The sequence below is a fragment of the Podarcis muralis genome, chromosome 1 (assembly GCF_964188315.1).
Source record: "Podarcis muralis chromosome 1, rPodMur119.hap1.1, whole genome shotgun sequence".
In the NCBI taxonomy this organism is placed as follows: domain Eukaryota; kingdom Metazoa; phylum Chordata; class Lepidosauria; order Squamata; family Lacertidae; genus Podarcis; species Podarcis muralis.
This window is the reverse complement of record NC_135655.1, coordinates 70223837-70248116: the sequence shown is the minus strand read 5'-3', so window position 1 is coordinate 70248116 and position 24280 is coordinate 70223837. Positions and strand designations below refer to the sequence as shown.

The 24280-nt window shown below is 42.1% G+C and overlaps 1 protein-coding gene across 1 annotated transcript in view; it reads right to left on the bottom strand.

The window, feature by feature from the left end:
- Positions 1–24280, bottom strand: part of INSC (INSC spindle orientation adaptor protein) — a 137719-nt gene that overhangs the window by 34284 nt on the left and 79155 nt on the right. Inside the window, exon 7 of the mRNA XM_077930833.1 lies at positions 17355–17480. Within this exon, the coding sequence (XP_077786959.1) occupies positions 17355–17480 (126 nt within the window). The remainder of the gene's footprint in view (positions 1–17354; positions 17481–24280) is intronic.

Here is a 24280-nt window from a genome sequence, read left to right as displayed (position 1 = left end):
GTGTCTATCTACTGTACCTTTGGCCTCTCTATTATATGTGGAGAAGACCAACCACACACTCTGAACAGCTACCTCACACAACACATAGTTAAAGTATGGCACTCACTCCCACAGGAGGCTGTGATGGCTGCCAATTTTGATGACTTTAAAAGAGGATTCCACGATTTCATGGAAGATCAGGCTATCGGGGCAGTATGTGTCTAAATACCAGTTGCTGGAAACCACAGGAAGAGGGAACGCTCTTGTGTACAAGTCCTGCTTGCAGGTTTTCAGCAGGCATCTGGTCAGCCTCTGTGAGAACAGAATGCTGGACTAGAGGGGTCCTTGGCCTGATCCGGGGGGCACTTCTTATGTTCTTATGCCCATTTTTGCATGTGGCTCCAGGAGGATGCCCAGAAAGTCAGTCTGAAAAAGGTTCCCCATTCCTGTTATACATCAATAGTAAGATTGAAAGATACACCTCTGAACTACAATTTGGACTCATCACAATTTGGAAGTAGCTATGCCCTACTTCCCAGTGTTATAGATATCACTCCTTCACCAATCATTTCAGAAACATTTTTTATGTTCTTAGGAGTCTAGTTTATTATAAGATTTAGATCTCTTTATTCAACATTCCTGGCTGTTTTACATATCAGTAAGATATCAATAACACAGCAATCTCTTTCAATCATTCGGGGAGATCTCCTTTGAGGTGACAGATTTGCTGACATGCTGCATTTGGAAATTAGGACTTTGTTTAATACTAAGAATGGATCTAAAAGAATGGACCTTCACTTGGCTACCCAGCAATAAATCAATGCTTCAGGTCCATCCATAACAACTTGCTTTAGGATGCTTTCCCTCTTCCTTATTGCAATGATGCAATAAACTAAGGTGTACTTTATACTATTTTGGCCTGATCCTGAAGTGGTAAGGGGGGGGGGGAGGAACTCTACTAGGCCACAACCATTTATAAGTGTCCAATAATAAATTTAAAGAGGACAGGAGAACAATCTAATAAAAGCACTTTAACATCCAAAAAGAAATTGCTGTTCAAAGCATTTATATAATTAGCTTTCACACTGAAAGGAACTTTGGACTGCTGCCCTGCTTTCTGTTTAATTCTGGGGAAGTAATCAGCTAAAATGTCAAGCGTGTCCAGTGCTTTGGCAAGACGAGAGAATGGGTCAGCTGGATAATACAAACAAAAGAACTCTATGAATTCAACAGGATGGTACAGAGACTCTGCATTTGAGGAATATGATGTAGGCAAACCTTGACTGTAATGCTAGTAATGTTGGTGGTTGAGAAGTACCAAAGGCTTCCAGTTAAGAGGGCCCTCTCTGATGCAGTGGAGTGACAGGTACGAGGCTTGGAACGTGATCCACCCCACATCAGTCCTGTGTGGCTTTGCCTCCCCAGCATCTCTGACAGAAATGCCCCCTCCCCCGGGGAGCCACCCAACTTACACCAGTGTTGCTGCAGCTAACCCAGATGAGGATGAGGCCAGGCAGAGTTGATGAGGTCAGGGCTGTTGGCATAGGGAGCCATGCGATGGGATTGTATTGTAAAGAGGACTGATGCAGAGTAGGATGGCATTGAGGTCGGGGCTGCTTGGTACACCAGCAGAGCCAATCTGTCATTCCTACCAGTGCCCCTGTTTATCTGTGATCTAAAAAGGAAGTCCTGGCCCACCCCCGCCCAGCTGAGCTTCTGCATTGTCAATTTGAAAACAGGTGTCTGTCTTATATCATTTGCAATGAATATATTTGCAAATATTTTATCTATCTTTGAGCAGGGGCGGAGGAAGGGGGTGCGGTGGGGGCGGGCCACCCCAGGTGTCACCACTGAGGGGGATGACAAAATGCCAGGCAGCACTCACCGCGGGGCCTGCAGCACGCCCAAACCACGCATCTCTCCTGGGAGCGATGCGGTGGCTTGGGTGCCCGCAGGCTCCGCGCTGCTCCAAACAGTCCACCCACCGCCTCCCTCTCAGCTGTAGGGCGGCTGAGTGGGAGGAGGCAGGCAGATTCCTTGGAGGCCCATGGAGTGTCCTGCCCCAGCTCGCCCTGCGACGGCTTCCCCAAGCACCCAATTGGCTTGCTCCACTGCTGTCTGAGAGAGAGAGAGAGAGAGAGAGAGAGAGAGAGAGAGAGAGAGGGTCTTCCTTATTGTCTGCTTGCATTATTTTTGCAAAAGCTTGTGTTCCTTTTTGTTCTCTTCCTTTGAGCAAGCCTTCCATTTTTCTGAAGGAAGCCTTTTTGCTTATTATAGCTTCCTTGACTCTGCTCATTAACCATGCTGGCATCATCACGGCTTTGGTGGTATCCTTCCTGTTATGTGGTTTATATTCTAGCTCAGCATCTATTGTTTAGACTATGAAAAACCTACACACAAACTGGAGAGATTTGAAGGCCTTTCCACTCAACCCTTTCCACTCAATTTTTCAGAAATTTCCTCTTTGGAAGGGGATTAAAATATATTCATGGAGGATAATTCAGTCAATGGTAAGTAGAAATGACACCTAATGGAATCTCCAGGTTCAGAGGCATATGTTCTTCAATAGCAGTTGCTGGAAGGCAAGAGCAGGGACAGTCTTTTGCCTTCATGTACTATGTATCAACTATCTAGTTACCATAGAACCCTGGATGCTGAACATTTGATCTAGCCTAGCAAAATATACTTTTGCAGAGTTTTGTATTGTTTTGAAACTTTCCAAGCTTGCTTAACCAAGTGCATATACAGAGCCACACTGGTCTCATGTCACTTTCAACTCTCTTGAGAAACCATTGTCTGACAGCCTCATGGGTGCTTGATGTACACTGCATTGTCCTCTATTAATATGACAACTTGCTCACAAATATGTCTAATAGTTAAATCTGTGAGTACCACATTTGGGATCCTACAGGCTTGAGGGTATGAGTCTTTTTAAATAATAAATAAGGCTTTGCTTTATATTCCACGTCTGAATTCAAAACATGATGGTACACCGCAAATCAACAGAGGAAGCCACAATCGGGGGGTACCGGGGGACCTGTCAGGTAACCCATAATAATGATGGACCTAAAACCTGGGACTCAACAAAAGTCAAACAGCAGCACCTCCCACGTAGTTCTCATTTTTATTTACCCTGAGGGATGACAGTCAGGTTAGGCTTAGGTACAGCATGGTACCCTTAAAAATGAATTGTGCTCACTAAAAATATATATTCTGATCTTGTAGTTTTTAATAAATAATGTCACCAACACTCAGTAGCATGAGGCTGTATCATCCAACACGTGGCACTTAAGTCTTTCCAAAGAAGGTTATTATTTCAATGCAGCTGATTGTATTTATTTTGTGAGATTTAACTTTGAAACCCTTTGAGTAAAATATCCACATTTCATACTCAAGGAGTGCCTTTTGCTGTGTCCCTTTTCAAGAATGGGAAGAGGGGGGAATACACACTCAAACTAATAGAGGACTCTTTTGGCAAATTATGATTAATGAGAATAGAGAGGAAACCAACTATGCTACAACTGAAGAAGAAAACATGAATGATCAACAGGTGAAAAAGTGTTCCCATTTGGCACCTGGGGAAAGCATCAACATTTTCTCCAGAAACCCAGAACATAACTTCATTCTTCAGAAACCCAGAACATAACGACATTCCAGATTTTGAGAGTAAAGGTATTCAATTTATGTTTAGATCTGTAACACATAATTTGACCTCTGTGAATTGTTTTCATGTACGCTGACCTGTGACAGATGCTTCCCCAGTTGTGGGCTGCCCTATACAGTGAGGTGTGGCTGTGTCCTCATTATTAACTTTCAGAAGAGAGTTAAAAACATCCCTGTTCAGTGAGGCATTTGATGGCTGAAATATACTATCCCTGGCAATCTGAAAATTATTAACTGTGAGGATATTATGGATGTCCTTTCCTTCTCTTCCCTCCCAACTGCAGTCAAGTAAGTGGGTGGGATGGAGAGGGAGTTGGACAAATTGTGTGCAGCTGCATGGCTAGAGAAGAGAAAAGTGAAATTCTTCTCTGGCTCAGATTTTAAAGTGAGTCAGGAGAGAATGTGGAGGTTGCCATGTTTACCATATATTGAGCTGAACATTATATGAGCCTCCGTCTTGTATTTCCAAGCCAGGAAATATGAGCCCCAACAATCTCTCAAAAGGGGGAGCCATAAGGAGCTAACTCAACTTTAAACCAGGCAGTCATAACACACTCAACGAATCATGGAAACTGTAGTTTGTTAAAAGTGCTAGAAATTATAGTTCTGTGAAGGGGAAAATACAGTTCTTTGGGGGAAATCACATGCTTTGGATGTACGTCAAATATATGGTGTGATTCTGCACAAAGTCTCTAGTTCTACATCGGTACAGTTTTTGTGCTTAATTGGGGTTTTTTTTTTATGCCATAGCATGCAATGGTTAAAGAGAGATTGGTTATTTGTTTATTTTTCACCTGTGTTGCTTTTTAGTTATCAACTGCATCTCTTGACCATTATCCTACAAATACATGCACTGATCTCTGGATATATATCCCTAACCCTCAACAACTCTCAGTCTAGTCTAGTTAAAGGAATTCAGTACCCAAACATCAATTAGGCAAGGTAACAAAGTATTTGATTAGGTAGTTTTCTTTTGAAACTAATTCTTAAGTAATTTAGGAAAGCAGTTAATACAGTATACTGGACTGTATTCCTGCTACACTTAAATGGCTTGGGTAAACAATACTGGCCTATATGAACAAATAAGTCAGGCCTAGCATAAAGCAACTCCCTAACAGTCAAAGTCAAGCAGCACAACTCTGTGTAGGCCTATATATATACATGAAGAATAGCTGTTGAAGTCCACATATCCACTGGATGTCACTGTTACACAGTCCTGTAATTTGGATGCTACAAGAAATAATTGGCAGGCACAAGAGTCTGAATTTTAAGTTGAGGTTTTTCTACTGGATTTTCAATCACTGTTCTGAGAGCTTCATTTCATAGCCCCATCTATTAGCAAGAGTTCCTTGAATGGAATTCAGGGCATTGTGAAATTTGTTACAGAGATTTGGTTTGCAGCTTTTAGCCTCCTCTGTTCATCTTCCTCCTCCTCCTCCTCCCAGATGTTCTAATGAGAGGGTGAAAATAATTGGATATACTAGCAGTTGCCCCAGATCCCATCTTACTAGGAGGTTGGTTTATTTCTTCAGAGACTCCAGATAAAACAGCCTCTCTCATGGACTGAGACATGTGGAAATGTATTTTACAAATGTTTTGACCTCCCTGAACGGATTTAACATAAAATCCTTAGAGCCATTTTGGATGTCCCGTTGGTTCTCTTTGGTTCTGAAATAGGAATGCTTCCTGTAGTTGTGGGAGACCAGTATTTTACTTGAATCAGTGAACTAGAAGAGAGGTGGCCAACATGGTACTCCACTGATGTTGCCAGTCCCCATCAGCCACAACCAGCATGACCAAGGCTGATAAGACATTGGCTTCTCCTGGGCAAGAATTCTAAACATGAAAGTTTCTGCCACATGTAAATATGATAGAAATACATCCGAAACAGAAAAACTGCCTAATCTCTGTCTAAAGGCAGTATTCTCTGTCTACTGAAGTAGAGGCCTCCTGGCTTTGTAAAACTGTTGCTCTTCTGTCTTGTGGTCTAAACAAATTTTCTATATATTAGTCCTGAGGAAGGGAGGTGATGGGTGTACATGTCCTAACTTTCTTTCAATTGGACTTTTGGTTTTGAAAGTGTGGGGAGCATGATGTGTAACAAAAGGGCAGCTAAAATTCCCCCAAAGATTTCAGATCTTCCCTTACATTGACAGTGGCAGCATCCTTTATTTCTTGAAATATTTTTTAAAAAACAACAACACATGGGGGCTGCTATCTTTCCCCATAGAGGCCACCTCAGAATTATGCTACATCACAATGTAGCATCATTCCAGCAGCATTATGGGGCAGGGGATGGTGGCTGCAGGCCTGTAGCTACCTGTTGGTGGTGGTTCTCTAGGATTTCAGAAGGAGTCTTTTCTAGCCCTACCTGGAGATGCCAGAAATTGAACCTGGGTCCTTCTGTATGCCAAGCAGATGATGGTCTACCACTGAGTTCTGCCGCTGCCTTTTGCAAGCACCAGTGACTGCGTGTAGAATATGCACAGAAGCAAAACATATGAGAGAAGATCATGTGTGACCAAACTCAAGAAAGGGGATACATTTGTGTAAGCTTTTAGGTTTCAGTTGCCCCTCTGTGGCTGAAGATTTTTCTGATAAATCACCAAGTCAGCAGTATGCTTTGTAGTGAGAGACAAAGCCAGCATGTCAGCAAGTCTACTTCATTATAGTAGTGTGTTTGGCTCCAGTACAGAATATGCTTTGGCAAGGATATTTTGTGCCAACTGAGACTGCTTTTTCTTTATGAACTATTTTAATCAGTCCTGAAAAACGACAACTGCTATTGGCCAGTGCCTCTAAATGTGGAGAAGCCAGATGCATAAGCCTTCACAAGCTCTGCATACCTTCCTCGTAACCCTGTGTGCAAATGCGTGCACCATTCTTGTGTGCTGCTTAAACCAGTAAGGCAGCTTTGCTTATACTCTCACTGCAGCCCTTTTTGCTCCTTATTAGGCACATCCTGATGTTAAAAGAATGCACACCTGGCAGGGGTAGCTGGCTCGGCCCACTCACCATATATGCATTCTATCTCATGCGTGCAACACATAGGGCAGAAATCACCTAACAAACCCTATCCGTGGAAGCACTATGCAAGGGCTTCTGCTTGCTCAATGGACTTTTCCACTCTCCTTTTTCTCTGCACCTCCTTAAACTGGCTTAGGGGGAAAGCCCCCAGAATGATGCATGGAGACGAAAGGGCAGGTGGTTCCATCTGGTAAGCTGATAATTCTCATGCAGATGCAATGTTTGCAATAGCATGAGGCTGAAGTTCATCTACTATTTGCACACACAACTGGCCACTCTGGCTTTGCAGAGCTCCCAGTTTCATGGAGAGCTGCGTTGTGCACATAAGAAAGTTGCAGACATGCAATGGAGTGTATTGCAAGGGGTGACGCTTGCCATAATGCAGCAAGCCCTCCCCCTCCCCATGCAGAGGAGACCCCACATATATGAAGAGGGTGCCAGTTAGGGTCATGTGTGATGTTGGGGAAGCGGGGTTGGGTGTGTGTGTAGTGCTTAGCCTTATCTTGGATACGTGTTAAGTTTAAGTCATAGGTAGGGACACGGGTGGCGCTGTGGGTTAAACCACAGAGCCTAGGACTTGCCGATCAGATCCCCGTTGGACGCTCAGGTTCCATAGAACATCACAAACCAGAACACTAACTTCTGGGTTTATGGCGTTCAGGAGCCAAAATGTTCGACTTGCAAGGCGTTTGGGATCCAAGGTACAACTGTAATAATAATATTATTTCAGCTCACTTATTAGAGTTGAAATCTTTCAGACAGTTGAAGGCCATCTGGGGTGTTTTAGGGAGCCATGTTAGTGCTGCTCCACATGCAGAGAGAAAGAACCACGAGCCAAACAACATGTGTATCTGTGGAGGATTCGCCGGTACATCTGTGGAAAACTCTGCTGGTGTAGATGTCCTATGGGTATGTTGGGGACATGTGTGAATCTGCAGGATCCCAAGCTCCCTTGCTCATTAGACGTGGACAAAAGTGGCCCCACACTATGTCTGCCCTGGGTCCAGCATTGAGTCAACAGGAAACAAAAAGAAAAATTCTGCCTCCACATCTCCTGCCCTGGCCACAGCAGAGCCATGGATATGGTGGTTACATTGCTAGAAAATCTCTCTCCTCACCACCTTATCCCAATGACAGGAGTGTTCTGCCTATGATACACCCCTCCTTCTTTTTTAGGGTGGCTGGATAAAAATATAATAATAAAAATTGTAATTGTTTTGCTGATTACTCTTAGTTGTGATGATTTTCCTTAGGGTTATACATTTTTTTATTAAGGAAAGTGTAATGATTCAAACTGAGAGGTGTCATGTTGAGCTGGGTCTCTCACCTAACTGGCACTAAGAAAAAGAAATGAATATTTTTAAAAATAAAAAAGATATATTTTCCTTCTTGTCTTATTCTCTCTGAGATTCCAGCACGGTCTGTCTGAAGGGGAAAGGCAGCATTTAAGCCTTACTTTTCTAAATCTCATCACTGATTTTCATTAAGCACTGCCCTGAGTTTAAAAGCTGAGCAAGCTTTTCCTCTCTCTTCAGAAAAGTCAGCTTGCTTGCCAGGTGGGTTTCCCTGAGCTATAATAAAACAAAGTTAGCATTAGTCACATTGGAGATGATTTCTCACATGCTGATTATGGACCATTGTCAGTCCTGGTTATTGCCTCCACTTACAAATCCCTAAATAAAATCAAAAGCATCAGCAGGTGACCATAGACTATTTTTCCTTCACAATAGTCAGTTCTCATTCTCTTGTAATGGTGGGCTTTTCAGCCATAAGTCTAGTACTAATTCCAATTCTTCAAAATGAAATATTTAGCTGAGGTCTAAATGCTAAAGTCTTTCATATAGTACCAGTGGATTTTGGATTCCTTCCCTTCAGCATCACTGAAATACAGTTTCCCAAACAGGATTTAGGGAAAACACAGTTCTGCAAAAGGTCACTCCTTAAGACTTTGTTTCTATTCTCTTAAACACAATAGTTCATGTTAGAGTTTGCCCCTTCCGCATAGGAACTTCCCGTTGGCCTCCAAAAGACCCCCGTCCCCAAAAGTAGATCCAGGTCAGAAAAACTTTATTTGTACACCATTCTTCAAAAAGATTATCAGCTTTCCAGCAAATTTCCATTTCAGAAACTTGTATTCCAGTTGCAGTAGACCTGGTTTTGATCTTAACAGGTTACCTGCCACACAGTGAATGTAAGCCTTGAGCAACATGATTCAATCAGGGGCGAATCTTGGTAATATGGCACCCTGAAAAAGTCCAAAATTTGGTCCGTCATCCATCCCTACCCCATGTCTTATTTTCACACTGATTCCTTTTGGTACAGTTGCTTTTATATGGATCTTCTCAGTAGGTGCCTGTATAAATTTAGGGATTAGTAGTAGTTGTAGTAGTAGTAATATTTTGTGTCCCCTCAGCTTGGCGCCCTATGTGGAAGAACTTTCAGCACTGCCCAAAATCTGGTGCTGATTCAGGCCCTGTGAAGAGAATGCTTGGTTTAGATTCAGTAGACAAACAGTACACTCCATTATCTCTTGCTCTCTTTTACTGGTGGTTGATAGATGAGATTTAGAGAATGTGATCTTTTCAAATGGATTGATTCTGACAGGTAAATGCCTCAAACAAGTTCAAGTTCACCTTGGAGGTGGTACTGAAGCCTTTGGATGCTTAAGGATCTCGACATAGCCTTTCCCTTTAGAACAGAAACAGAATAAAGAGCAGCAATGGTCTTGGAGCCTCACCAGGCCTCCACCTCTGCAGACTACACCTTAAGTAGCACTTTAACCAAAACTCGTATCAAAATACTGCAATCGCAAATAATACAAGCTCTGTAGTTTGGTCGATTTAGATATTATTCCAGACCTTTGTGCACCCTTGTAAATCTGTAGTGCTTTTTCAACTCTGCCATGTGTTCATACTGGTGATTTACAGTGAGGCCACACAAATTGTGCTGGAGCCCCAAAGCAAGAACTCACATACAGTACACTTTGATCCTCCCCAATGCTTTCAGCTCAAAGTGGCTTGGCAAGTAAGCCAGGCTTTAGCTTAGCATGTCATTCCTCAGGAGCCTAAACATTCATTCGGAACCCCTACTTTGGCACAGCATTATGTGCAAATGCAGCCTCTGTGTGCAGGTGGATTTGCTTTCAGGGCTCCTGGCTGCACATTTAGTTCTGCACCTTGAAAATCTGTGATGGTTTGATCAAGTCTGCTATGTGTTCTTCTTGGAAGCTCTCATTGTGCCTGGTATTTCAATGTATAGCCTTTGCATATTTTTGATGACATTTTAAGCCTTCCTCACCAAACCATCTCTGGTAAATTCACTTAGGCCCATATATTTGTTTTATATTCACTTAGGCCCATATATTTATGGACACAGAATTAACCTGTGCTTCCATGGACAGCTATGAGTCCAAAATGACCCTAAGGCTGTGTGTCCCTGGTCCTTCAGGGGCACAATTGCCCCATTCAGGACCAGGGAATCCCCCACACCTGCCTGCCCCCTGTCCCCCCCCCCCCAAATAGTACTTCTGTTTTGTCAGGATTCATCCTCAATCCATTAACTGCCATCCATCTTCTAACCACCTCCAGACACTCACACAGGACATTCACCGCCCTCACTGGTTCTGATTTAATGTGCCAAAACACAGCATATTTTCCACTACTAGTTAACTGAAGAAGCCTCTGGGGCCTTTAACATTATCTGATTGTGCCACATCATCCAGTTCTGAAACAAACAGCTTTCAGAAGGAACAAAAACCATAGCCATCATCCTCGAATCTTAAATGCCTCAATATGTTTTGGTCATTTGGGATCCTTCAGTCCCACTCTTCATTTGCAATTATCACCCATGTAATACTGAACAAAGGAGACTGTGAGATTCGTTCACCAGCTGTAGATGGTAATCATTGTCTGATGATCAACTAAGCTGGCCCAGGCTTGGTTAATGATACCAACATGAAAGAAAATAAAGACCTTAGTTGTAATTTAATGGCTATTATGTCACCTCTTACTGTTCTTTGTAACAGCCCCAGCTTGAATATTTGATAGTGAGGAAGATCTTCAGTAATTCTATGTGCAGTTATGTGTAATGACTAATGATCATCAGTACCAACTGTTCAAGCCAAAAAAACCAGTCAGAGGTGACATTTTACCAAACACACAGAATTTTTAAGAATCATCTATTGACATCTCTTTTGTCTTCAATATTTTGTATGAGTGGAAATGTTCAATATACTTGGTACAGGAGCAAATGAATTCTGTCTTTCTGACAGCCTTGTGGGAATGCAAAGAAAGAGAAATTGATTTTCCTAGTCCAGCTTTATATATTTTCCTGCTATAAAGAGAAGTTTCTTTATTAAGAAGGTTCGTCAGAATAATTCTTATGGCTTTTACCTCTCTCACCATCACTGCATACTTTTTCCATCTTAAACCACAACCAACATTTTAAACTGGGAAATATTAAACTACTGGAGCAAATTGCCTCAACTTTTGATATTTTAAACAGAAATGGTATTTAGCAACTTAGAATATTTTATTTATTTAAAATTGGCTTTTACTTATCCTGAGCATTCAATGGCAGTTACAAAACTTCACAATATAAAAAACCTTCTGTGCCCTGTACTCAAGATGTGTACATGCAACTGTTTACTCTGCATCCAACGTTCTCCCACTGCTATTTTTTGAAGCTGCATGCACAAGACACTAGCCACAGTCAATATCGATCCAGTAGTTTCTTGAGATATGCTGCTGTTCCTTGCATTTTTTCTCAAAGCAACTCCAATCCAAGTAGAAGTCTTAAGCCACATTCACCTAGTGAAGCTAGGTGTGTATATCTGAGTGCGTATATCGCTGGATTATCACCTTGTCGTGGTGAGTGGGCTATGACCCTTGTGAGTGAAGCCATTGTGAGTCTCGTACTCCCAGTAGGGTTACTCAAGGTGGTAAGGTCAAAGGGGAAGAGCTAGACAAAGAATGACCCAAAAAGTCCTCAACAGCAGAACAAGTGGAAGATAACAAGCAGTATGTTACAATGGCTGTGAAGGCAGATGAAGGCTGCAGCGGATAAGAATCTACCGGTCGTCTTGATTACTCATGCCATCGGAATAGAGCCTTACTGCGAAGCCTGTGTGTTGGTCAGCGTGCACTGATCTACACACATAAAACAAATTCACTCACAGGCGTCTTCCAAAGAAGAAGAAAGAAGAAGTATCTGAGACAACCACTGCACATGCACATGGAGCACAAATCTGCAGCTAACATCTTCATAAATAGGAGTTCCAGAGGCATGGTGCAGGGGTGGGGAAACTAAACAGGTAATGTGCATCAGGTGAAGACTTCTCCTCTCTAATGTGTACAGCAATGTACAAAACACAGTGGTGGGAAATAACTTCAATGTGTTTTATGCTGCTATTGAGTATATAGCCACTGAACGCAGTGGGGTATGCTTCTGCCTAGACACGCATAGGATTGCTTACACAAAATCACCCAAAAAATCATCACAAAAATTCACTCACAGTTCATTAATCCCTGCCTTCTCAAGAGCAATCCGTTTCCAGCTCCTCCAACCAGAAGTGCACCCAACCAGATTTTTTTACTCTTGGCCTCCCATCCAAAATGTCTCTCCTCCTGAAAATCATTGTCATAATGCCCTCAGAAACTATCCCTACACTTAATCCGTTTAAAACAAACAATAGACAGTTCCCTCCCATAATAAACTGTGTCCCGGTTCCTCGGTCCCTGCTCCTGCCAACCTAGCAGTTCAAAAGCACACCAAAGTGAAAGTAGATAAATAGGTACCGCTCCGGAGGGAAGGCAATTGGCGTTTCCGTGTGCTGCTCTGGTCCGCCAGAAGCGGCTTAGTCATGCTGGCCACATGACCTGGAACCTGTATTGGCTCCCTCGGCCAATAAAGTGAGATGAACGCCGCAACCCCAGAGTTGGCCACGACCGGACCTAATGGTCAGGGGTCCCTTTACCTTTACCACCCCAAAATGGCTGGACAACCTAAGAAGATTCACAGCATAAAAAATTTGCCGATCCTCTTCTCTAATTGCAGCCTGTATTAAGGAACCTAGATCTGAACAGATGCAGGAGCAACTAATGCCATTATCAGCCTTTCTGCAGCACACACGCACAATCCCTCCTATCCATTTCTAGACAAATTAATGGGTTCTAGCTATCTGGCTCTTCATGACATTTCAAAACAAATATGTTTTGTTCAATGGCAATACCTGCATGGCTAGCTGAATAATGATTTCCACGGTGGCATGCTGCAGCTTCTTCCATTATTGAAAAGACCATGGTCAGGGTGATGGGAATTGTAGCCCCAGCAACATCTGTAGCCCTCCCTGGTTGAATGCATTGTCTCCTGTCCTATAAAGTATAGCTGCTAATTTATATTGCAGCAACTGGTATTCATTACTGGCTTGGTACTGCATTCCTCTTAAACTAATTAGATATTATTTCTGACTTAAGAAATTGTCAGTTAAGTCCTACTGGCACCATCCAGGCTCTGTCATGGGTCTATAATTCTCTGGAGAGTTGCCCTAATTTTAGTAATAGGCTTATTGCTTATCTTGATCCCACCTGTCAAAGAGTATTAGAAGACCACATCCTTTATTCAAAAATAGCTGCTTTCTTAGAATATGAAAAGGCACGGGACAGGATTCTGTGTGGTAATCAGTTCTTAGCTAATCCATTTAGGGCTGGCCTCTGGTGCTCTCCAGTTCAGCACTAAGCTAGAAAACAGGGCAACTTTGCCCAACAGCAATGCAGACATTTGTGGCTTGCTATTCACACACAACCCAAGGCAACTAGTGGCAGCTCTGTGTGGAGTGAGCACATGGCTTAAGGCAGTCCTGAGCGTGATGAATTAGCACACTCAAACTATGACTGAAATAATATGTTAAACACCTCAAGATTGGAACCACCTTCCTTATATATCTGCTTTCTACAGGGATTAAAACAATGAGACTTTAGTATGGTATAGTGGATCTAATGCTGGTCGTTGACCAGAGACAGTCTTGAGGTCAAGCTCCTGTTAAACCATGTTTTAGGCACAAACCACATGAAGTGTTAACTACTGTATGTGGTTTGCCCAGGTTCTCCCAATAACGGTTGAAATCCTTAAGAAGAGCAGGAGAATTAAGAGGTCGCTCTCCTGCCATTCTTCCAATTTAAGTTTCTGTTCAATAGCTAACATCCAGTGATGAATACAGGACCAGCATGAGTCCACATTGCCAGCTTTCCATGCTCAGTGCTGGGCTGTCCCTGGAAATTATGCCTGCTACTCCTAGGACAAATCTCACATTTTCATTATGGCCCACAGTACCTAATTTGCACTGCATGGAGTTGCAGTCTAGTTACTATCTATTACCTATAGACCAAACTCTTTTTTTCTGTTACATTTGTGCTTATTGTTAGCATATTTTCAAAGAACATTTGGAAGTTCCTCCTTGAACAGAGCATCTGAATCATAGAGGGGACACCAACAAAAAATGTTTTGACCGTACTAGTGTCATTTGTCAGTCAGAGATGAGGAGGATAAGATCTCTTAAAGTTCTCAAGGGGTGTGTGCTGACACTACTTTTAATTTCTCTTGTTACAGGAAGTTGACGAACACTATATTTACATTTAAAAGCCCACAAAATCTTTCATTATTGGAAGCATTTCTGTTGGCTCAAGCACACTGGTGTTCTTCCACTTGAGGAACTTGTTCAGGATGTTTCTGTTATCTGCTGAAACTAAGCATTGCAATCTCTTCAGGGAGTGTGCCACCCAAAGTTACCACAGCACAGCACTAAATATTCCATTAAGTGATGCAGCCTGTTTTGTCATTTTGAATGGACTTGTAGAAACATTAGTGGCTTAGAAAACCAAAAAGGTCATTTTGACCAGTGTGAGCTTAATTTCATTGCTTTGTCCCCAACTCTAATTTCACAAATCTGTTTGCCATTTAAAGTGATGTTTCTGAAGTCTAATGCACCATTAGGCTTCATATAATGTACTGGGGAACAAATTAACACAGCATAATTATACAAAGGAAAGATACAACAGCTGCCTTTTTAAAAAGTAGAAAGGGAGGTGGCTGCTAATCTCTTCCCGAAAGATGGTCACTTGTATTCAGTTTATGCTTCTGAGAATTTCCACAAGGTTGTTCTACAAGGAGTGAAAATAGCAGGCAAAAGTGCATTGTATTAGGGGAAACTGCTGTGTGAGGATATGCATATTAACAGAATTTGACACTAAAATGCCGGTAAATGTTGGTGATGACTTTAAAAAACTACAACAACCCACAAACTGATCTGGAATTGAGGAGAAATGAACTTAAGACCTGAAAAAATGAGAAATGGAGAGAAAGCAAAATTGACATATCCCCTAATACAGCACATGCCTCTCTTCACCATTTGTATATTTTAACTTCGTGTCTCCTTTATGACATTGCACTTAGATGTGATTCTGCACAAAGCAGACACACAACACCCCTGTTCTCCCATTTCCTTTTTTGAAAAAGAACAAGTTTGTGGAATAGGGGAAAGGGTTGTTCTGCCATTATTGCTGCAGAGAGAAAGCCAGATAGCCCCAAAGGTTCATATTGGTTCACCTCAAACAACCTTTGCTGTATGCAAGAATGCAGAAACTACAGCCAACAAATTGCAAAAGCACCGATAGAAACCACCTACATGGTTAACACAAGATGCATCTCCATAGGATTCGTGCCACAGATACCTGCCAACAGTATCCCCAGTATTGATCATCTGCTTTTCCAGGGAAATGCTGCTCAAGAAGATCTTATAAATTCCTTCCATTTAAAAATATTGCCATCCTAAGCTTATTACAAATGTAGCAGAGAAAGACTTGGGATCTCTTTGCATGAACCCAGCTACAATATTAAAGAAAAAATATATCCATGGACAATTGGCTTACAGTTCTCACTTATGCTGCAGATGTCCCACCATTATTTGCTTCCCTTCAGGATACTCAATTACAAGACATGTCATTGTAAAGTACAAATGAAATCATTTATCATTAAGCTGAAGAGGCACATTATTCAAACGTGCAAGATGTGCTTTATGAAATGCGATGTATGAGGTCATGATTTAGTGACTGTAATAGTGCTCATTTTCCCAAGTTTAAAAATGGGAAGGGAGGCTATGAGCAATTCAAATCGTAAGTGGTGGCATTTTCATGTTTACTGCAAGGGTTTTTCGAATAGCTACCTTTGAGAGTTAAAATTAGCCTGTGTAGTACATTGCTGAAAACCTCTTTCAGATCTTCAGCTGTTATATTTGTCTCAGAACCGGTGCTAATTTACCCCTTATGTGTCACCATCCCTGAAGTGTTGACAGGAAAAATGACTCGAATCTATTCAGAACTCTCCACACTTCAGTGAATTGGGGGAGGTACTGGGCAGAGCACAAATTTATAAACAAAGTCATATAACCAATTCAGAGAGAATTGCTTCATGTACTTCTTTCCAGGCAACTCGATATTTACTTTCCCTATGCAAAACTGTATATACTTAGGGTGGAATTCAAAGTTGCACTAATGCAATTGTCACACAAGCATAAACATTTCTGCTTGCCAAATAGAACAATATCTTCCCTGCTCCTCCTACTGGTTCTCCTGACCGTGCTGAGTATTCATAGCAATTTTCACACATTGTGAGAGCCAGCATATGGAGTGGTTAGAACAGCAATGGAGAACCTCCAGCCTGCTAGGTCTCGCCTGTCACTGACAGTGTTCGAAACTCAGATATATAAGCTAGGTTCCATGTGGCTCCTTAAATGGCCAAAACAGAATGTCTAGTTGTCCTTTGGGGGCCAGACAGCTCAAAAGTGATTGTGCAGATAATATATCACAGATAGTGTGTGGGATCAAGCAAGATCCAAAGATTCCCAAGCATGCACCTCCAGATGGTGGAGACGTCAGACACCATCCTGGTACATGGGCATCTTCACTTGGTCGCAAGTGGCCAATAGCATCTGGCAATTTTGAATGCTGGCCACGCTACACTCATTGCCTCTGTATGCTGAGAAAGGATGTAGAGATGAAATGTAGTGATCTAGACAATGGGGGGGTGAGTGGATGGGCTTTGGCCCCACCCACTTTTGATATTGGCCCTGCCTGGGGCATTTTCCCTTGGGGGACTGGGGACGAGGGTGATCCATGTTCAAATCTCCATTAAGCCTTGAAGCCCACCTTGGGCTAGTCATCACATGCTTATTGCAAGTGTAAAATGGGTGGAGAAAGAGCCAATTTACCACCCCGGAGCTCTTTGGAGAAAAGCCAGGAAAAATATGTGATAGGTATATATTATCTTAGCAATTCTTGGAACTACTCTGTAGGGTAGATCAGATTCATAATTAAGGCTTCCCAATTCACAGCCCAGTTTTGCTTAGATGCTACGCTACAGTGTTCTACTACAAACGAAAGGAAGGGAGGATCCAAAAACATCCAGCAGAGGCTGTTTGCTATTTGCTTTATCTCAGGATTGACTGGCAAAACTGGTCACTTAATAAAAGTGCTATCTGCATCCATTAAAATAAATGGGTGCAATATTTGCAACCAGTACATTGAGCAAAAGTCCCTTTCTGGAAAGAATAAATACTTTCCCTGGCTTGGATTATACAAAGTCCTAAGGAGAATACTTTCTTTAGCACAGACAGAGTGCTAAGATAATCATACCTTTTCCAGCTGTTGGATTCCTTCCTCCACACAGCAGACAGATGCCAATGTCCTGAGTGTCTGGGGATATAGGCACCTGAAGCAATCCTGACGACAGATCTTAAAAAGAGCAACAATGCCCCCTTCCTGTTGAAAAAAAAATCAGGAAACCAGTTGGAATAAATTATCATGCAGTCCAATGCAGTCTTATTTCAGGACCAGCTATTACTCTTTTTGTAATTTCTTCTATGTACATACCAGCAGCTCAGCAGAAACAAGCTTCTGTTGAGAACACATATCTTTTAAATTTAAATTTGTTGCACATATGGTGAGTTACCATTAGAATTTCCAATTTCGAGAGCACTATATTCTCCTGAAATATTAAAATGAAAACTGTTCATTGTGCACTTCAGCTAAAAGTAAGAACACACACACAAATTATGCGTAATTATCCACATTTCTGCTTCCCTGTCTGTAATTACTATTTTCAAATAGGTGTAAATCCTACCCCCCAAGACAATGTTAGCTTTTCTGAGTGTCTTGAATTAGTTCATTAGCAATGTGTTTGCTTTCACAGGCTCCTTGCCAGAATTCAGACCCAGGTTCAGAGGCAATTGCCCCAGGACACAGTATCTAATGGAATAATAAAATGACAGGCCAATGCAGAAATAAACTTAGTTCTGTTTAGCCTTGCTGAAATTCTGGACACCACAAATTTCAATACTGATTCGAGTGAAAATTATCTGCAGATAAGTTTGCTTAAAATCCTCGGCTTGAGTGGTTTTGCAGTTTCATGAAATTCTTCCTTTTCCCTATTACATTTGCATTACACAGCAATAAGACAATTCAGAAAGCTTTACTGGCAGTAGAACAGCCCAAGGAAAGCAAATGAAATTCCATTGATTTATGGAATGAAAATGAAAGGCAAAAGCTGCTCTTGAATAGTCCTATTATCTCCCTGGGAGCTAATGCAGAACAGTGGCCCAAGGGTTGCCATCAACCTTTTCTTTGATTCTGCATAAAAAGAATATAGTCCAAGAGTTTAATTTAATGTAGGAAAATATACTTATTCGTTAAATTTGCATTCTGCCTTTTCATCAAGAGGTTCTCCAAGTAAGTAAATGGATATGAATGTGTATTTAACCTGGTGGCAAGTAGGAACTGTATCCACTTTTTCATAACAAAACCTGACTATATCTTACTCCATTTGCATACCATGGAAAATGCTAATTTCCAGAAGTGATACATACTTCTGCTGCATGCATTTGAATGAGCCTTGCATTCACCATCAGATGTCCTTCTTGGTAGTTGTTCACACACCTTCAGGAAGGCTAGCCTGGTGCCTGTGGTCTTCCAGGCACCAGATGAAGAACCTTTAATCACCCAAGGCCACAGGCATGTTGCTTGATTTCACTAATAGTATTAATCTATTCTGCTGTGTTCTGCTTACAACTGACAGGAGATACTTGAGCTTCTCCCTGACATTTCCCAGACTGTTCTTGAGAGGGGAAGAATCAGCACACCTAGCTGCTCATCACCACTGTGGAAGGTCAGTGGGACAATCATCTGTCATCAAAATCCTACTACACAGGCACTGTGCACCACATCTTGCATCACACAAGGGCCATAGCATCTAGGGCTGGGAAAGACTTCTGCCTGAAACCCTGGAGGACTGTTGCCATTCATTGTAGACTTTTAAAAAGGGAGCAGGTGGCATTGTGGTCACTGTAGACAATGTGCATGTGTTGCCCTCATGCTGCTTTGAAATGTCAGTAGAGAGCAGCATCCAGGGCCAAACCTTCACCCATCCAAGGTGGAGAGTTAGGTTGCCTCCTCTGAACACCATTTCTCCAAAATTTAATTGTCAGAGGAATTGCCCTTCCCTCAAAGACCAATTATTTCCCCACTACTGCCACTCCTCTGCAAGTTTGTTTAAACTTTCCTTCGCTATTTAAATAGAGCTGGCTGTAATCATTCCTCACCATTGGCTGATGTGAGTTGCAATCAAACAACTTCCAGAGGGCCATGTGTTAGCCCCCCTGGTTTCAAGCATCCTTGGAAGGGAGAAAATTGGCCTCAGAGTCACACTTTTTCAGAGGCCCATTCTACCACTTCATCTGTGGTATATTTTTTGACCTCACAGTGGCCCTCATTGCAAACTCCACCTGCCATTTTTGGGCACGTCCCCTGAGCTTTTCAGCTACACTAATATCAGCTTTCCACAAGCAGGAAACCCAAGCTGTGTGTGTCTGTGTGTGAAAGCAAAGAAATGAAATATCGGAATGTGACATAGTTTTATAAATGTTTGCACACATGACTAAAAAACAATTACCCTGCACTTATCCTAAATCAAAGGCAATATGTACTGTGCAGACTTTGTCACTGCACGTTTAAAAGCCAGTACAGTTTATCAGTTTACAGAATGGCAGCAGGACCATCAGGCTTTACTGAAGGGCTATCTTTCTTCTCTACAGCCTTATTAAGTGGGAACTTTAAATGGATGACACTGCTAAGTCCCCGCTGACACTAGTGCATCAGCTGGAAACAACTGTGTGACAAAAAGGCTGCACGGCCGCATGCTTTCATCTACCACTGACAGAAAGTGAACTATCAGCGTACTTTCAACAAAAAGCAAAATATATTAACTGCATAATATCATTTGCAGCTTAACGCATCCACTCAGAGAGGAGATGCCAGGTTCAGCACCAAATGGTCCCTGCATCTTCAGTTGCCTGAGTCCGCAAGGGAGACCAGAATGCCTCCATGGAATAGGAAACATTTAGATTAGAAAAAAGTAAGGGAGAACATGAGAAAGAGGTGCAAAATTATGCACAGTGCGTAAAGATAATAGACAAAGGTTTTTCTCCCTCTTTCACAATACTAGAACCTGGAGTGATCTAGTGAAGCTGAGTGAATTAAGTATTTCTTCAGACAGTTCATAGTTAAACTGTAGCATCTACTGCCACATAATGAAGTGATGGCCACCAACTTGAATGGCTTTAAAAGGGGACTAGACAAATTCCTGAGGGATAATAATAACAACAACAACAACTTATATCCCATCCATCTGGCTGGGTTTCCCCAGCCACTCTGGGCGGCTTCCAACAGAATATTAAAAACATGATAAAACATCAAACATTAAAAACTTCCCTTAACAGGGCTGCCTTCACATGTCTTCTAAAAGTCAGATAGTTGTTTATTCCCTTGACATCTGATGGGAGGGTGTTCCACAGGGCAGGCGCCACTACCAAGAAGGCCCTCTGCCTGGTTCCCTGTAACCTCACTTCTCGCAGTGAGGGAACTGCCAGAAGGCCCTCAGCACTGGATCTCAGTGTCAGGGCTGAACAATGGGGATGGAGACACTCCTTCAGGATATCAGTGGCTATTAGTCATGAGAGCTACATGACATGCAGTACTGGAGGCAGAATGTCTCTGAGTACCAGTTGATGGGTTTCACAAGTGGAAGGTGCTACTGCACTCATGTCCCACCTGAGAGCTTCACAGAGGCATCAACTTGGCCACTGTGGGAAAGAAAATGTTGGTCTGGTCCAGTAGGGCCTTTCTCGTTCTTCTGTTTCAGGAAGAGCATGCAAGCCGATGTGATGTAGAACCTAGGATCAGAATTGACAGCTGGAGCTCTGCACTCTACAGTAACACCTCTTTGCCTTTCATTTCTGTCTCTCTCCCTGATAGAAGGTAAAGCCAGTTTATCATAAAACAGCTGGTTCAAAGAGAAAGCTATTTGGGTACAGTGGATTGCCCTGCAGCTTGGGCAATTTTCTCCATACGCTGCACAGGTCGCACATTGCATAGGCAGCTGAAGGGGGAGACTGGAAGAGGTTCAAAGGAGACTGGCAATGTGGTTTGTTTTTTTAAAATAAAGAAACAAATAAATGAAAAGTAAAGGTTGCAGAAGGGAAAGCAGATGGTTTAACAACTTCAAGAAAGTGAACATGTTTAATCTAAGAGGGAAAGGATTAAAGGAAGGAGGCTGCAGGAGCTTTTCAAACATTCTTGCTCCTGAGTGTTAAATGCTGGACTCAACCCTTTATTTACCACAGGATGAAAAACCTGGTGCAATCGAAGGGCATTCTAAATATCAGAGCTATAGGGCTGAGAAACATTTTAATGGAAATCCACTCAACCTCCTTTATTAAAACAGCATTGATTTTCATGGTGTAGCCTGTAATAATAAAAGGATGAATCTGTTCCGTGGAGGTGTGTGCAAGAAAGAGAGATGAGTAAACTGCCTAATTTAAGGTCCCCCTTCTACATCCTCCAGCCATGTGAAAACTGATACTTTATTTTATTTTTATTTTTTTAAACAACCCTAATAGTTATCCAGTTCTTAAGTCTTGACTCCAATGTCACTGGTATGCTGAGCAAGTCGTAAATCATGCCCTCACTGCCTCTTTGGTGGGCTCAGTAGATCCCCTTTGGAGAAAACTGTTTACAGGAATCTTAACCATGTTTCTGTGTTTGTTTGTTTGTCTGTCTGTCTGTCTGTTTGGTCTTGCCTTATTCTTAACTGTGACAAACACTGAAATAATTTAGAAATAATTTGCTTTAATAGAGCCCATTTTCTACAAGTCCAACAAACCATCCTTAAGATTAATAACCCCGCTTAACTGAGGTCTTACTGTGATGGCAAAGCTTTAAAAAGACAGATTGTTTTTGCAAACGCGGTAAGATTTATGGGTCTGGAAGCTGACAGTCCAAAAGGCAGAGCCTAACAGACAAACCATGATAGAGAATTTTCTCTTCCAATCTTCTGGTCAATATGTACAATTTAATGTATTCAAGCACTATATGTATGCCCTGCTTTTCTTTTCCCACACAAAATGAGAGAAATATAAAATACAGATGGGTAAGAGGGGTCCAGTGGAAGGGGCTTTGATTTCCTCTGCCATGTGGCTCTACAGATGAAAGACCAGAACTCTGGGTTATTGAGTAATGGACCAAATGAAGCACTTTGTTACACAACCCACAAGTCACTTAATTATCAGGATACCAGAATGGCCAATGACTTGCCCTCATGGGTTCCTCAGAGCATTTAGCTGCCTACATGGACAGGAGCACCTCTGCTTTGGGCAGATTATCTCCATGCCTTCATTAACTATGGTTTCTCTGGTGTGGTTATTTGCTTGGATCATACAGCTTCTGTTCACACAAGTACCAAGCTAACATGGAGAGATACCCATCAATTTTGGGATCATAATGGTAGGCACACTTCCAAAGCAGCTTGTAATTTGGGTTTTAGGTGAATTTCTTTTTTAGGGTTAGAATAACTTCAGAAAGGATTATCAACAGTTATTAGCTGTAGTAACTTAATGGAAACTCCAAGTTTGGGGAGTAATATATCTGATGAGGATGATGAAGTAGTCAAACAACAAGCGATGGCTCTCAACATTATGCTTGTGAGCCTGACCCATATCAGAGACAGAATGCTGGGCTAAATGAAATGTTGACCTAAGCCAAAGAGACCTTTCTTATGCTTGTAGGCTGAGAACACAATCCTAGGGGCTAAATAGCTCTTAGCCATTTATTTGCTGCTCTTAAAGCTGCTTCTTATTTTTTACTGTTCTTGGCACTCTCTTTTATCTTATTTTATACTGTATTGATTGTGTAAGCTGCCTTGTGTACTTTTTGTAGAAAAGTAAGATGTGAATTCAGCTACAACACCAAAAATAATATACAAACAATAATTCAAGGAACTCACAGTATTATTCCATGCAAATGTATTCAAATAGAAGTTCCACAGTGCTCAATGGGGCTTATTTTCACATAAATGCACATAGGATTTCAGTCTGTTTCATCTAACAGATTGGCTGTGTCAAATATAATATATTATATTTCCTTCTCTTTGTTACCACTCCATGAAATCTGGTATATCTATGAAGAACCCCAACACAATGCCTAAGCATAAAGTTCATTTTTTCATAGAATCATAGAATCATAGAATCATAGAATCATAGAGTTGGAAGAGACCACAAGGGCCATCGAGTCCAACCCCCTGCCAAGCAGGAAACACCATCAGAGCACTCCTGACATATGGTTGTCAAGCCTCTGCTTAAAGACCTCCAAAGAAGGAGACTCCACCACACTCCTTGGCAGCAAATTCCACTGTCGAACAGCTCTTACTGTCAGGAAGTTCTTCCTAATGTTTAGGTGGAATCTTCTTTCTTGTAGTTTGGATCCATTGCTCCGTGTCCGCTTCTCTGGAGCAGCAGAAAACAGCCTTTCTCCCTCCTCTATGTGACATCCTTTTATATATTTGTACATGGCTATCATATCACCCCGTAACCTCCTCTTCTCCAGGCTAAACATGCCCAGCTCCCTTAGCCGTTCCTCATAAGGCATCGTTTCCAGGCCTTTGACCATTTTGGTTGCCCTCCTCTGGACACGTTCCAGTTTGTCAGTGTCCTTCTTGAACTGTGGTGCCCAGAACTGGACACAGTACTCCAGGTGAGGTCTGACCAGAGCAGAATACAGTGGCACTATTACTTCCCTTGATCTAGATGCTATACTCCTATTGATGAGGCCCAGAATTGCATTGGCTTTTTTAGCTGCCGCGTCACATTGTTGGCTCATGTCAAGTTTGTGGTCAACCAAGACTCCTAGATCCTTTTCACATGTACTGCTCTCAAGCCAGGTGTCCCCCATCTTGTATTTGTGCCTCTCATTTTTTTTGCCCAAGTGCAATACTTTACATTTCTCCCTGTTAAAATTCATCTTGTTTGTTTTGGCCCAGTTCTCTAATCTGTCAAGGTCGTTTTGAAGTGTGATCCTGTCCTCTGGGGTGTTAGTCACCCCTCCCAGTTTGGTGTCATCTGCAAATTTGATCAGGATGCCCTTGAGTCCATCATCCAAGTCGTTGATAAAGATGTTGAATAAGACCGGGCCCAAGACAGAACCCTGTGGCACCCCACTAGTCACTCTTCTCCAGG